General features: G+C 59.0%; 1 protein-coding gene across 1 annotated transcript in view; it reads right to left on the reverse strand.

Moving 5' to 3' along the window:
• Positions 1–15,142, reverse strand: part of PTPRN2 (protein tyrosine phosphatase receptor type N2) — a 464,846-nt gene that overhangs the window by 357,674 nt on the left and 92,030 nt on the right. The window contains exons 9-10 of the mRNA XM_052638438.1: positions 6,244–6,330; positions 3,127–3,206 (exon numbers count right to left, since the gene is read on the reverse strand). Of these exons, the coding sequence (XP_052494398.1) occupies positions 3,127–3,206; positions 6,244–6,330 (167 nt within the window). The remainder of the gene's footprint in view (positions 1–3,126; positions 3,207–6,243; positions 6,331–15,142) is intronic.

Raw genomic sequence — 15,142 nt, forward strand, 5'->3', positions numbered from 1 at the left:
CTGAAATTACTGCATTGGAACAATTCGAGAATCAGAAACCTGAGCATCACCTCGCGTCAGGAAGGAAGCCCCGCTCCCACGTGGGCCCAGGCTACCCTGCCCAGCACCGTTGGGGCCCGGCAGGGGCGGGCTGCGAGCCTCAACGCAGACCCCGCTGGGCACCTGCTTGCCCACAGGGGCCGCCTCTCTCCAGCCACACAGGCACGTCTCATCTCAGATACTTGAGGCCCCAGAGAACACGGCCAGTGTGCATGGGCCTGTCTGCATAGCACCTCCTGCCTCCCCGACAAGCTCCCCTCCGCTGGGCCCAGCCAGAGAAGGGGCCCTCGGCCTGGGTGCTTCCCATACGTCAGCACACGCCAGCCGCGTCTCCAGGGCCCGAGGCCAGCTCCTCAGCACCGAGCTCATCCACGATGCCACCATGTCCCATCCGTGACTCGAGGCCCCATCACCCAAATGCCTCGAGAGTGTTTCCTGACTCCCCGCCGGGCCACCCCACCCACTGGACGACCCTCACGTGGAAGCCGGGAACTGTCCGAAGTTAACGCTGCAGGTCCCATCCCACCGTCGCCCGTGAAGCCCCAGGGCTCTCTCCTCAGGCTGCCCCCTCCAGAAAGCCCTCCCTGCCTCTTCAGCATGTCTGGGCCCAAACGTCTCTTTCAGGCCCAGTGAAGACAAGGGCAGTTCTCCCTGGTTCTCTGTGGCCGATGGCACTCTGCACAGAGCGGGAAAGAGAAGGAAGGGGAGGGGCCGATAAAGGAGAAACTACAAAACCCACCTGGACGCCACAGATGACTCCAGGATGGGCTGGGCGCCACGCCGCCGGCTCCCAGACCAGGCCCGGCCCCCATGCAGATGCCCGGCCGCTCGTCCTCGGAGCCCCAAGCCCAGCACGGCGAGTCCCCGGCCCGCCCGACCGGCTCCCCGCCGCCTCCCCAAGCCACCCGCCCGGCCTCCCCGCCGCCTCCTGAGCAGCGCAGCCCCAGACGCCGGCGCCTGGCAGCCCCGGCCTCCGCTGGCCGGCATCTGTTCTGGTCCCACTGCGGCCTGGTTTCTTTACAGAAACCCCTCCACTTCCTGACATAATGCGATGAGCAACGCACGACAGTGCAGGGAACTGCGCTTCACTACAGCACGCTGCCACTCACCATGCCACACCCCGCGCCCCGCCCCGCGCCCCGCCCCGCGCCCCGCCCCGCCCCGCGCCCCGCCCTGCCCCGCCCCGCCCCGCCCCGCGCCCCGCCGCGCCCCGCCCCGCCCCGCCCCGCCCCGCGCCCCGCCGCGCCCCGCCCCGCCCCGCCCCGCCCCGCCCCGCCCCGCCCCGCCCCATGCCCCGCGCCCCGCCCCGCGCCCCGCCCCGCCCCGCCCCGCCCCGCCCCGCCCCGCCCCGCCCCGCCCCGCCCCGCCCCGCCCCGCGCCGCACCTTCCACGTGGTATACAGCACGTCAGGCAACACTGCAGTCACGGAACAGTGTTGCTACATTATATGACGTTACGCGTGAGGCTCCCTTGCATAGCTGATACCTCGCCGATCACACACAGCGCACGTCGCGTCACCAGCCACACCACGTCGCTTTATGCGCCACATTACCCCCTCCTCGCCTCCCCCGCGGGGCTGCACCTTCACCAGGGCCGAGTCTCTGTTCGGTCAGACCTCAGCATGCCCCGGCCCGCACAGAGCCTAGTGCGGCTGAACCACACTGGTACCGACCAACAACCCCTAAGCGGGGGGCTGGCCTCGACTGAAGGCATCTCCTGGAGACGCCTGGGCCCTCAGAGACAGCGGGGCTCAGCATCCTCGGCATGGACACCCTGAAGCTATGCCAACCCTCCCCACATCCCGGTTCTGCACCCACGCTGGCTCACGGGCACGCTGGAGTAACGTAGAAATCTGAGTTTAGAGGCTGTGACTTGACGCTCAAGCCGCAGGTGCCCTTCCCTCTCCATGCATGACAGGGACACATGAGACAAAAACGAAGATGCCAGGTTTCAAGCAGCCAACCTCACTCCCCCAGAGAGCAGCAAAATAGTGACAGGCCACTGTCACAAGTGCATGGCCTCGAGTCTAAAATGAGACTTCATTTCATTCCATTCATATTGTTCTTGAGTTCCAACAAATCCACCCCTGAAAGTATTATTTCCCAGTACTGGGATGAACTGCCACTCATGGAATGATTAGTGCATATCTCGGTAAAACACTGATGTCTGTTTTGGTCTTAAGCATATTCCGTAACCTCTTGGACTGAGGAAGGAGGGACATGAAGCCATTCCACGCATCGAGGGGGCCCGTGGCCGCTCGGGTGCAGAGACTTCAGACTGGAGTCTGCTGCCCGCTGCCAGGGCCCGCTCGGGTACTCTGCCGGACGGGGAGACTGCCCAGCGGGCCGGTCCCCCCACTCCCCCCAAGCTCCACCCCGACAGTGGAATGAAGCCTGGGAGCAGGCTCAGTCTCCACAGGCAGACCTGTCAGATTTACGGGAACTGGTACGACTGTGCGAGGAATTCTTCTTTAACAGACAGTTCTTGTCCCCAAAATCATCGTGCTAAGTTGCTTCAGTCTTGTCCGACTCTCTGTAACCCCATGGGCTGTAGCCTGCCAGGCTCCTCTGTCCATGGGCTTCTCCAGGCAAAAATACTGGAGTGGGCTGCCATGTCCTCCTCCAGGGAGCACCCTAACCCAGGATCGAACCCACGTCTCATGTTGCTTGCATTGGCAGGTGGGATGTGCGCCACCCACGCCAACTGGGAGCCCCCAAAATCATTACTGTGAACAAATACGCGTTACTAAGGGCACCAAGATCCACTGCAAGGAAAAGCCAACAGCAACCGGGATCAAGACGACCCAGGGTTTGTTCCACTAAAGGGGCATTACCACTATTTTTATGCCTGTTTACTGTCAGTGGATAGAGAAACTTTAAGTTAACAGACGTAACATGACCTCAACTGCCAGGAACTCTCTCAGTCACCCAGGACACGCGCTGCACTGCACCCTGGAAGCGTCGACCCCGTTAAAGGAGTTTATATGCTTAGCGATGTACAGGACCAGTGAAGGCTGGCTGAAACAGTCACCCTGTGCTACATCCGGGCATCCCGTGCCCAGCGCAGCGCATGCAGAAACAGCCTTACCTGCCGCCTTCGCCGCGGCTGCCGCGGTCACGTTCTGGGCGTTGGCGCGCACCCTGAAGGTCACCGCTGGCCCCTCGACCCTGGAAGAGATCGTTTAGGAGGCGTCAGGACTGCTCGGCACACCCCACACACCCCAGGGCCACCGTGGGTCCCAGGGGCTCTGCCCACAGGCTCTGCTACTCTAAAAATACATGTGGCAGGGCTCTTACAGAAAAATTCAAATCAACCCCAGTAAACCAACAGCAACCAGCAGACACTCCTGCATGGAAAGAGAAAATTGTTATGGAAACAGGTTTTAATAGTCAGTTCCCCAGGGAGCCACAGGAGCCAAGAACAGATGGGAAAGAGAAGCATTTTTAAAATTCTCTTGAAAACTTATTAAAATCTTTAAGAACTACTCAGTATAAAAATAACTGGCAGGGGACTGCTGGCCAGGAGTTATCAAAACTGTTCAAAGCATTTTAGATACTTTGTTGAACATGACTTTGAAAAGTGCCTCCGTTTTTAAACAACTGATCCGTCTGAGGTGGGCGGGAGGCTGTTTCCGTCAGGACTCCCCAAGCCCTGCATCTCCTGGCCCGTCACCCCCTGGACACCCCCCCAGGGGCTCGGGTCCCAGGAGCGGGAGCCGCGCCGGCGGCCCTTCCCACCAGGAGGGCCCACAGGACAGCTGCTCTTCCTGGGGACCAGTGAGGTGACATTTCTACTCTAACCTACATCTGGAGAGTCCCGGGTAAGTAGGGACCCCCAAACCTACCCTTCCCCTGGGTGCTGAGAGTGTTCTCCGAAGATCTAGTGAACACTCCTGGTTCCCAAAAGACAGAGCACCGCCGTTCATTCACCTGTTCTCACTTGCAGCACCATGGCCCGCCCTCCTTCCTTCCTTCCTTCCAGGGTACCACGTGCAAGTTCCTGGGACGTGCACACACGTGGTCCTGGGATGCTGCACACGTGACCTTAGGACACACACACTATGTGACCCTGGGACTGCCCAGCGTGGAAAGCCCAGCACGCTGTGAAGGGAGGTTCCGCGTCTCTGACCGCCCCGCCCCACGTGGCCGAGCTCTGCCCTGGCGCCAGTGAAGGAAAGATCACCGGCTGTGCCAGGCAGATCCAACCTCCTGGCTGGCCTCGGCGTGAGTTCAGGGCTCTCTCCCCAGCACCTGCTCTTTCGGCACATGGAGTCTTTGCACAGAGATCTCTGCATGTCTGTGTCCCAGGTCACCACCTGTCACCCCGCTGAGCCTTTTAGGCTCTGAGGCCTTCCGCGGCTCAGGTGTAAAACGGGAGGTGGTTCAAGTCGCCAGGGAGACAATATGGGGGCAAATAAGCACAGACCCCGCAGCGGGAAACTGAAGCAAGACTTCGAGGACCCTCCCTCCCCCAGGGGTCCTCACGGGGTGGGAGGGGCGGGGGTGCGGGTTGGGGGGGTGGGACCCCTGCAGGAGGGAGCCTCGGGCCTGTCTGGTGCTGAATTCCCACTGTCTTCAGGAACGGCCCTCCCGCCACGCAGGACACCATGCGGACGGCAGACCGCACGCTGCTGGCCTGCTGCAGACTCGGGGAAGAGTCAGGCTGAGGCAGCGCCGGCCGCCTGGGCTGGCCTTGGGCTCAGCTGAAGGCCCCGGGCTGGGGATCCAGCGCGCGCAGACGGCCTCCAATCCGCCTGCCCGGCGAGAGCCCAGAGCAGCGCATCCATCGGCACCACCAACAGCCGGGACTCGATTATAAAACCATAAGCGCGGTGGCCGGGCATCTGCCGGCGTAATTACAGCGGCATGCCGATGCCGTCTTAATGGCCTCTAATGATGTAGTAAGATATAATGGAATTTACTTGACAGCTACAGAGCCATTAACAAAACATATTAAGCATAACTAGTCCTTCCACAGAAACACACACAGCCCTGGAACAGCGCTCCGAGCGGCGCCCTCCGCGCCTCTCCAGGAGCCACGATCTGCCGTGCCAGCAACGCGACGCAGAGACCCCCTGCGGCCGTGCGGTCGTCCCCTCCAGGCCCCCGCCCGGGTCACCCCTGCAGGTGCTGTGGACCCGCACGTGCTGTGTCCTGGGGGCGACATACAGGACTCGTTGGGATGCCACACACACCCCACACGCGTGCAGCATTAAAGACCCAGAGGTGCCGGCCCCACATCAACTGGGCAGGACCCGGGCTCCCGAGGCACAGACGTGCGGGCTGGCTCGGGGCTCCAGGGCAGGGCGAGGCCTCGGGGTAGGACTCGGTCACAGGAGCTGTGGCCAAGACTGACAGAGGCTGAAAGAGGGCGGTGGCGTCGTTGTGGCCCCCAGGGGATGCCGGAGGCCTGCGTTCACCGAGCAAGAAAGAGACCCCAGCAAGTGATATTTACGAAAGAGCTGAGCTGATAACCATGGGGGCGGGAAAGCCCCCAGTACCCCCAGACTTGGAGGTGGTAGTCTAGGAAGGGCTGAGCCAAGGAGTGAGGAGCAGAGCGAGGTGAGGGGCCGGAGAGGAGGCACCAGGTCAAAACCTGTCTCCTTACGTCCCAGGCCCGCCCGCCCCTCCCACTCGAGCCCCCGGGCCCGCCCCTCCCACCAGAAGCCCTGGGCCCCAGTGCATTTCCAACAGCCCCTCACGCTTCTAGCCTCAGGGTTCCATCAGAAAACAGGCGTGGGCCCCAGACCCACGCACCTGTCACGTGCCAGCCCTGGACTCCATGCCACCAGCTCTTTCTAAAACCCAGCCCACTGAGGGCGAGACGGGCTGGGGCACTTGGGGACTTCAGGGCCCACTCTTTGGATGTGCACACCGCAGGTGCCAGCCCCAGGCCCTGGCTCACCTGCCATGGGGCCGCCCCCACCTTCCAGGGCCTGAGTGGCTCCCCAGGCCCTGGCACACCCGCGGTGGACCCGCCCCGCCGTCCAGAGCCCCCAGGGGTTCCAGGTCAGCGGGGCCCTCTCGGGATCGCTGTCCTGCTGACACTCAGGTTTCAGCTGCGCTTACAGAGCTAACCGGACCCCCTGGGTGCTCCCCCCTGTTCCTCCAGCACCAGCCTCTGTGACACAGTGAACGCTCCCCACGGGGAACTGCTGGAGGGATGCTCAGAAGGAGGAGGCGCCCAAGCCCCACCCGCACTCACTCAACGTCCGTGAAGACACCCGCCGGCACCTCCAGGAGCCGCGCCACGCCCTCCAGCGCCTGCGTGCCCTCGTCCAGGCTCAGGGAGCTGTGGGGAGACGGCAGGGTTACCGGGCAGGATTCTCACTGTGAGGAACAGGGCCCCGCAACCCCCCTGCCCCCTCACTGCAAGGAACGGGGCCCCTGGACCCCACCCCCCACTGTGAGGAATGGGGATCCCGGACCCCACCCCCTCACTGTGAGGAACGGGGCCCACGACCCCCACGTCCCCTCACTGCAAGGAATGGGGCCCCCGGACCCCCCCCCCCTACTCGAGCAACGGGGCCCTGCCCCCTCCCGCCCCCTCACTCTGAGGAACCAGGCCCCGCTGCCCCCTGGGACTCCGCGCCCCCACCCCGCGCTGATCCAAGAGCCGCCCCGCATGTATTTCCATTATTCGGCCTGGGGTCGGGCAGAGGGCAGCTGGGAGCACCTGTCTCCCCAGCCGGGATGAATCACCGCACTTTAAACCAGTGAGAGGAGTGACACGGTGGGAATGGGGGTGTTGGGGAGCGAGATGGGCCCAGGGAGCATTAGGTTGGTCCCTCTGCGATGGGGGCTTCCCCCCCACCCCCGCCATCCTGCTTCCTGAGACAGTGAGTAGCCCTCAGACCTGGGAACCCATTCATCAAGGATGGATGAGACCCCAAACCAGGCAGACACACTCTCCACAGGCTTTTATGTGCCCAGGTCTTAAAATCAGAGTTTTAAGAGTGGTGCCTCTGCATGTGTGGCCACCCTGGAGTCCTCCCACCCGCTGCCCTGGGGGCAGAACCACAGCTGCAGCCAGGCCCTGTGGTGCGGCTGAGCCCAGAAGGTGGCAACTGAGGAGAGCCACAGCCACACCACACCCCTGCAGACACAGACACCCATGGGTATGCACACACACCCCTGCAGACACAGACACCCCAGGGTGTGCACATCCTTGCGGACACAGACACTCCCTCGGTGTGCCACACACACCCCTGCGGACACAGACACCCCCAGGTGTGCACACACACCCCTGCAGACACAGACACCCCCCCCGGTGTGCACACACACCCCTGTGGACACAGACACCCCCAGGTGTGCACACACACCTCTGCAGACACAGACACCCCCCGGTGTGCACACACACCCCTGCAGACACAGACACCCCCCGGTGTGCACACACACCCCTGCGGACACAGACACCCCCAGGTGTGCACACACACCTCTGCGGACACAGACACCCCCCGGTGTGCACACACACCCCTGCGGACACAGACACCCCCCGGTGTGCACACACACCCCTGCGGACACAGACACCCCCAGGTGTGCACACACACCTCTGCGGACACAGACACCCCCCGGTGTGCACACACACCCCTGCGGACAGACACTCTCTGGGTGTGCCACACACCCTGCAGACACAGACACTCTCCGTGTGTGCACACACACCCCTGCAGACACAGACACACCCCTGTGGACACAGACACTCCCCGGGTGTGCACACACACCCTTGCAGAAAGACACTCCCAAGGTGTGCACACACGCCTGTGGACACAGACACTCCCCAGGAGCTGCAGGCTCAGCCCTCCCTGCGCTATCAGGGCAGGCAGGGCAAACGGCTAGTGACAACGGCGGCTCCATTCTTGTTCAAGTCAGACAGATGAGAGGCTGTCGACTGTACTTAAACCCAGCACGCAATTATTTCTCTTTTGTTTTTAAACTACGTGGCCATCAGCTGTCACTTCATGGTCTGAACTTCCTTAGAAAGCAGTTGTAGTTAATCTCAAAAATCACTGGATGGACACTTGTAATTTCCTGGGCCCGACTGTGACACCTGGCTCAGGGTCTCCCGGATGCCCGCCGCCTGGAAGAGAGACGGCACCCTTCTAGCAGCCAGAGGTTGGAGGTCAGAGGTCTGAGCGGGAGTGGCGGCGGGTGCTCCGCCTGCCGCGCTGCCGTCAGGGCAGGAACGGTCACCGTCAAGAGCTGGCGGGGCCTCCCCTCTAAGGCACTTCCTTCCTGAGACAGCCTGATCTTTAAGCAAGGCGTGTGCTGGGGAGCCTTTAAATCAGCAAAACGGGGAAAGGGCCCCGTAATCCCGGACAGGAAGCATGCCGAGAGGCTGCCACACCCCATTCTCATGGCAGCCGCCCCACTCCTGCACAGCCTAGGTCACCACTGGGTCAAAATGAGAAAATCCAAGTCTGTCCGGGGAGCATTGAGGCCATTCTCCAAACAAAAACTAGGGACCATGACCTGAGGGTCAGAAACATTCAGTTCAGTCGCTCGGTAGTGTCCGACTCTGCGACCCCATGGACTGCAGCACGCCAGGCCTCCCTGTCCATCACCAACTCCCAGAGTTTACTCAAACTCATCCCCATGGAGTCGGTGATGCCATCCAGCCATCTCATCCTCTGCCGTCCCCTTCTCCTCCTGCCTTCAGTCTTTCCCAGCATCAGAGTCTTTTCAGAAACATTAAGACCAGGCAGAACTTAAAGGCAACTCTCCGCCCTCAACCACAAGGGATTCTATGGAAATTATCTCATTCATTGCTCACAACAAACCTGGAAGGAAGGGCCTGTATTAACCTCCCTTGAAAGAGGTGGAAACTGAGACTCCAGAAATTAAATTCAGTGCCGAAGATCACACTATGAGTAAATCCTCAAAGAAAGACACAAACTGAAAGGGTGAGGTGTGACCTGGGGTGGCAGCTTCGCGACTTTGGGGCAAGTGCGCACCCTGACCGCACACCTCACCCAACCACGCCCTCACCCGACAATGCCTCGCCGTGACCACGCCCTCACCCGACCACGCCCTCACCCTGACCACGCCCCCACCCCAAGGCTCCCGCACCCGACGCTGCACCCCAAGCAGCTGCTCCCGCAGTCCCTCAGGCCTGCTTTTCCTAGTGTCACTGCCTCTTCTGAGACAGATGAGATCCACCTCCAAACGGGCTGTCACTCCCGCCCACAGACGTCCACCTCGGGGGTGCTTCGTCCCAGAGCGGGCGGGGCTTCGGCTGCTTCACTTCCCAACTGTGAGCGTGTCACGGTTTATTAAAAAATTGTCCAAAGGTCGGGAACTAACTGAGTGATGGATCACAAAAAACGGAAACGAGTCGACCTCGATACCAAGGTTTTTGCTGAGATGATACTTGAAATCAGTCAATAAAATGAGACTTTCATGGGATTCACCAATTGTTCTATAAGAATTATGATGTTTATCTTTTAAAATCATCTTCCAAGGGAGCTAACATTTTTGTTAAGCCACAGGAATTCTCTCTAGCGCAGACGAGTGATGCTTCTGACGAGGACAGGGATGCAGGCGGAGGCCACCGTGATAATTCAGAATTCCAGCTCCAGGGTGCACCACCTTCCTTCCCTGCAGAAGTCTAACAAAGACCCCAGCCGTTGCCTTCTCCAACAATCATCAACTCTTCAGAGGTAAAAAAAAAAAAAATGGAAGAAAAAAACTGCTGTTTTCCAACATCATTTTTTAACACCAAGATGAGACTGTGCTTCTCAACATAAATATATTCAAAATTTTAGTAAATATGTTCTCCATAGGACATTTGAATAAACATATTTTCCACAAATATAGTCTCCATAACAACTGTACTCTCCAGGGGAAAAAAAATCTGCCAAATGCTTAATACAAGTCTAAGTACAAAATGTCTTACAGTCACCTTTATAAAAACTGCATGGAAATTAAAAACATAAAAGGGAGTAATGTAAAAATGTAAAGCTTTTGTATGCATTCAGAGTTAAGTTGCTATCAACCTAAGCAGACCTGTAACGATAAGATGCTTTACATAAGCCTCATGGTAACCACAGAGCCGAAGTCAACAGTAGCGCAATCTTAGAAAGCTTTCAGCCTTTCCCCATTGAGTGTGGTGCTACCTGTGGGTTTGTGGTATGCAGACCTTGCTGTGTTGAGGATGTTCCCTCTACACCTGCTTTGTTAGGAGTTTGTACCACTAACGGAAATTGAACTTTTTCTTCTTAAGAGGGTCACTCTCACCTGCTTCCACGACACAGTGCGATCAAGACACACCGTGTGTCCCAGACTGCGGAGCGTGTGTCGGGGAACACTGCCCCTCCCCAGCCTTCTCCTGACTAGAAAGGGTCACACGGGGCCTTTGTACACTTCTGCACCCACCTGTGCCTCCCAACCCCAAGGGGGCCCGTCCAGCATCGGAAGCTTGAAACCGACCCTGACGTGGTCATGGGCCAGCACTTCCAGTGGAACACTTGCCATCTCAGGACACAGTTTTTTCCGTTTTTCCTTTTCCCTCTGGCTTCATTATTCATTTGCAGACTTACTACTATTTTGACAGCAAAGAAAATCTCATCTTTTCATATTTTCTCTCTTTCCTACTCCTTTGTATGTAGAAGTAGAATTTAAACTTCTTAACTTTGACAGATTTAGTCTCAGCCCGTTTATAACACAGACGACACTTCGCAAAAAATCAATTGCAGGGGTGAGGGAGTGAGGGCCCGTGGAGATTACCGTGGACTCTCAGGGCACCACTGGAGATGAAAAGCTAAACTTCCCCGATGATTATGGAAATCCAACAGCAAAGCCGATGGCTGGGTAGATACAGATGTGGATGTGGATGTAGATGACACAGAGGTGGGTGTGTATACACGCAAGTGTGCGTGCAGATGGAGATGATACAGATGTGCGTGCGGAACATGCAGATGTGTACAAACATACAGGTGTGCGTGTAAACATACGTGTGTGTGCACAAGCAGGTGTGCATGCAGACATACAGGTGCGGGTGTAGACGCAGACGTGTTGGCACAGACAGATCAGTGCTGTAGATACACAGGTTCAGGTGATACAGACTAAGCGGCCGACACAGATGCGGGTGAGCAGACACAGGCGTCAGCGCAGGCGTGCTGGAGACACACAGATTCAGGTGCACGTGTCTACTGCGGCCTCCTTCCTGCCACCATGTCAGCTCAGCGAGAAGAGAACAGGGTTTCCACTTTGCCAGAACCTTCTAAGAGCCTGCTTCGCCTCACGCTTCCAGGCTGAGCTGCAGCGTCGCCGGCAGGAGTCAGCCTGGGGACCACGCACAGAGACAGGGTGAGGCCAGGCTCAGGCCCAGCTGGTGGGCCGGGCCAGGCTTCCTTCCCCTGCCCACCCACCCCAATGACAGACCTTTGCTGCAGCAGCAGGATCCAATGGGGGCAGGGGGCTCACGGTCAGAGACCACAGGAGCCCCTAATACCACCATTCCTCCTGGCACCTGCTGGCAGCCAGATGCGGCCACGCTGACCTGGAGGTTGGGGCCCAAGGGACACTGGCATAGCTGCACTTCGATGGCGTTCTCTCACTTTCCGGCCCGCCATGGTTAGAGCCCAGGCAACGTGAGATATCCTCCAGTTCTTCCTAGAATTCCAGCCAACAGCAGCCTGCAAGGCCCAGCCCAGCTCTGGAGCCCTCCGAACATGAGCCCACGGCTCCTGGCCACTGCAGAGCAAAGAGCCACCAACCAGGGGCCACCTCCTCTGCCTCCAGGCCACCCAGCAGACACACAGGTTCCGGACACAGACATGGGAACTGGCTACGTGCGTGATGATGGTAAGGGATCTGGGCTCCTTCCCAGGTGTGGTGTGGCATCACGTATGCTGGAAAGAAAGAATCCTGCTATTTTAGAGACACTTCATGGCACGCCTCTAAGACACCGTCGCTGGGATTTACGCCAGAGCAGCAGGAGAGGGGGGACTGGGTGGGGTGACTGGCCAGGCCTCTGGGCCTAGGTCAGCATCCTGCTCGTGTGCACTTCAACTCTGCACGAAGAAGAGGAACACAAACCTGCTCCCCCATCCAGCCTGTCGGACAGGGACTCGTGGCTCCATCCCGTTACCGGGGCTCCCGAGTCCTTGAGCCCAGGCTGTGGGGACGCCTCCCAGGCCCCCGGACTGCAGCCACAGGAGGGCTGCTGGGCTCACAGGGTCCAGCCTCGGTTTCCTCGTCCACAAGCCACTAGAGGTGGGCAGCACCTCTGCACATGCTTCCAGCTGCGGGTTCACTTCCCCGAACTCAGGCTCCGCAGCTGGGATGGCCCCTGTGCAGGATTGGGGGCCCTGCGGGACTTGCTGGCCGGTGCCCCAGCACCTGCGTCGCTGCCGTCCAGGATCGGGGGCCTCAGCGCCTGCGTCACCACCGTGACCGCGGGCTCTTCTCTGTCTTACACACACTGTCCACTGTGGCCTTCTGCAGTCAGCCTGACTTGAAATAACTCTCAAATCACCCTGGGAGGACCAGGGATGGCTACCTTGCCCCTCACACACATCGAATCCACCCAGTTTGTGACAAGTGTGAAAATGCAAACGGGGAGGATCAGACTCCTGCCTGCCCACCAGGAAACGTATGAGTGAGGGCAAGGCAGGCAGTGAGGTCAGCTGCGTGGTCCCCATGAACCTCAGAGAGAACGCCAAGCTGCCCACCACGCTCCTTCTCCTTTTGTGAAAAACCAAACACACAAAGTCCTTTCCTATTTTAAAAAAAAAAAAAAAAAGAATGGTGTTGGATTCTTGTCAGTTAATAGCTGATCCATTAAGGCTTAAGCTGAGACCTGGTGAAATCCCGCCCCAGAGAACCTCAAATCCCCACTAATCTGAAAACAGAGGGGAGACTCCGTGTGTCTGTGAGCATCCCACTTGGGGCAGACCGAGTTACGGACACAGAGCTCGTGTCTGCACCACAGACCTTCCACTTGGCAGAAGAAGCCAAGATAAAACAGTGGTCTTTTACTTTGCCAGTGCTCAGAGCAGGTCAGTGCTCAGGCCCAGAGATGCGGCCGAGGGGATGGACTCGGGATGCAGAGAAGAGACCCTCTGACAGCGGCCCCCTCTTACATGAAAGTCAGTGAGAGCAACCGGCGAGCCCAACGCGAGGGTCTCCCTGCGTCCAGGTGCCAGCCGCTCGCACTGGACGTCCTGTGATGCGGAGGATGCTCAGCCTGGAAGGTCCCACCCTGAAGCCACCATCCTCTGTCCTCCATGGCTCACACAGACTCAGAGTCCTCCCGAGGTCAGAATCCTGTCCAGCACTTTCCCGACTCACACTCGTGCCCCAGACAGGAGCAACCCTGCACCCATGCTGGGACCAGTCCCCCAGCATCAGGACACGCTGGCGGGAGGAAAAGCACTCAGAGCCGCGGAGCGGTGGTCCCACCAGCGGCCGCGCACACACACGGCACACGGACACACAGGGACACATACACTACACACACGCACCCAAGTACACACACACGCATGTACCCACGCACACAGACGCAGGTACACATATACACAGATATAGACACAGAAACATGCACACGACACACAAACACAGGGACACACACGCGTACCCATGTACACACACATGTACTCACACACACACACAAACACAGACACGGAAACATGCACACGACACACAAACACAGGGACACACACATGTACCCATGTACACACACATGTACACACACACATAGACACGGAAACATGCACACGACACACAAACACAGGTACACACGTACCCACGTACACACACATGTACTCACACACAAACACAAACAGACACGGAAACATGAACATGACACACAAACACAGGGACACACACGGCACACACACATATGCATCCACATACACAAACACATACGAAATACAGACATGGAAACAGGCACACAACATGCAGACACAGGGACAACACACACAGCACACACACAAGTGCGGCAGCAGTGTTTGCCATGAAACGGGAAACCCCCAGCACAGGTCCCCCCGGGCAGCAGGAAGGGTCTGACTCAACAGCTGGAGCTGCGCCCTCAGCAGGACCACCGTCCAGGCCCCGTGTATCTGTGTCACTCGTGATTCTGACACACGCAGTGGAGCTAACAGTTCTGACCAAAGAAAGTGGAGGCAGAGAGAGCGCGGTCTCCGTCTGGAGGTGACGAGGCCAGAACAGGCAGGCGGGTCTTCAGAAAAGGCTGGAGCGATGCCAGCCCGACACAGACAAGACCGGCACCTTCAGCTCTGTCTGGCTCTGATGTGGGCTGGGTTTGCAGCGTGCAGTGTAGCGAGAGCAAACACGCATGGAGGCAAGAGCACAGAGGCCACGGCGGGGTCAGGAGAGAGAGAGGGTCCCAGCTCCAACACAGCCCCTTCCACGGGGGTCAGCACGGAAGGAGGCTCACCCCCTGAGCCGATGTGCACTATGGCGCAAAATCAACTACGAGGTGGGGCTGTGTGCACACCTGCACGCACACCTACACACACACCTGCACACACCAGCACATGGACACACACCTGCACACGCCTCAACACACACCTGCACACACCTGCACACACCAGCACATGGACACACACCTGCACACCCCTCAACACGCACCTGCACACACCTGCACACACCAGCACATGGACACACACCTGCACACGCCTCAACACGCACCTGTACACACACCTGCACACACACATGCCTGTGCACGCAGACAGACAGACATGCTTCCCCTTGGACACACTGCCTCCGTCCCTTGAAGAAAGCACAGTTACAAACCACAGCGTCCATGTCAGACTCATCGGTGATGGGGCTGAGGACGGGCCCGACCCCACTGCTCAGTGGGCACACAATGCTACACCCTGTCCCATGTCAGGCTCCCGTCAGAACTAAGGTGAGGACAGGACATCAATGCCCTGAGGTGTGTCTTTCCCCTGAAGGGTGACACATACCCTGGGATGCAGTCGGTGTAAAGCTTCTGGAGCTTCCTGGGTGTGGAGCCAGCATTCAGCACAGCCCCCATCCTGCCCGCTGCCCTGGGCACCCCAGGCCCACACAGCCTGCTGGGCTTCCAGCCCCGCAGGCGCCCCTCACTCTGAGCTACGGCGGGGCGTGGGGACAGGGCC

This window comes from Budorcas taxicolor, chromosome 4, assembly GCF_023091745.1.
Source record: "Budorcas taxicolor isolate Tak-1 chromosome 4, Takin1.1, whole genome shotgun sequence".
Taxonomy (NCBI): Eukaryota; Metazoa; Chordata; class Mammalia; order Artiodactyla; family Bovidae; genus Budorcas; species Budorcas taxicolor.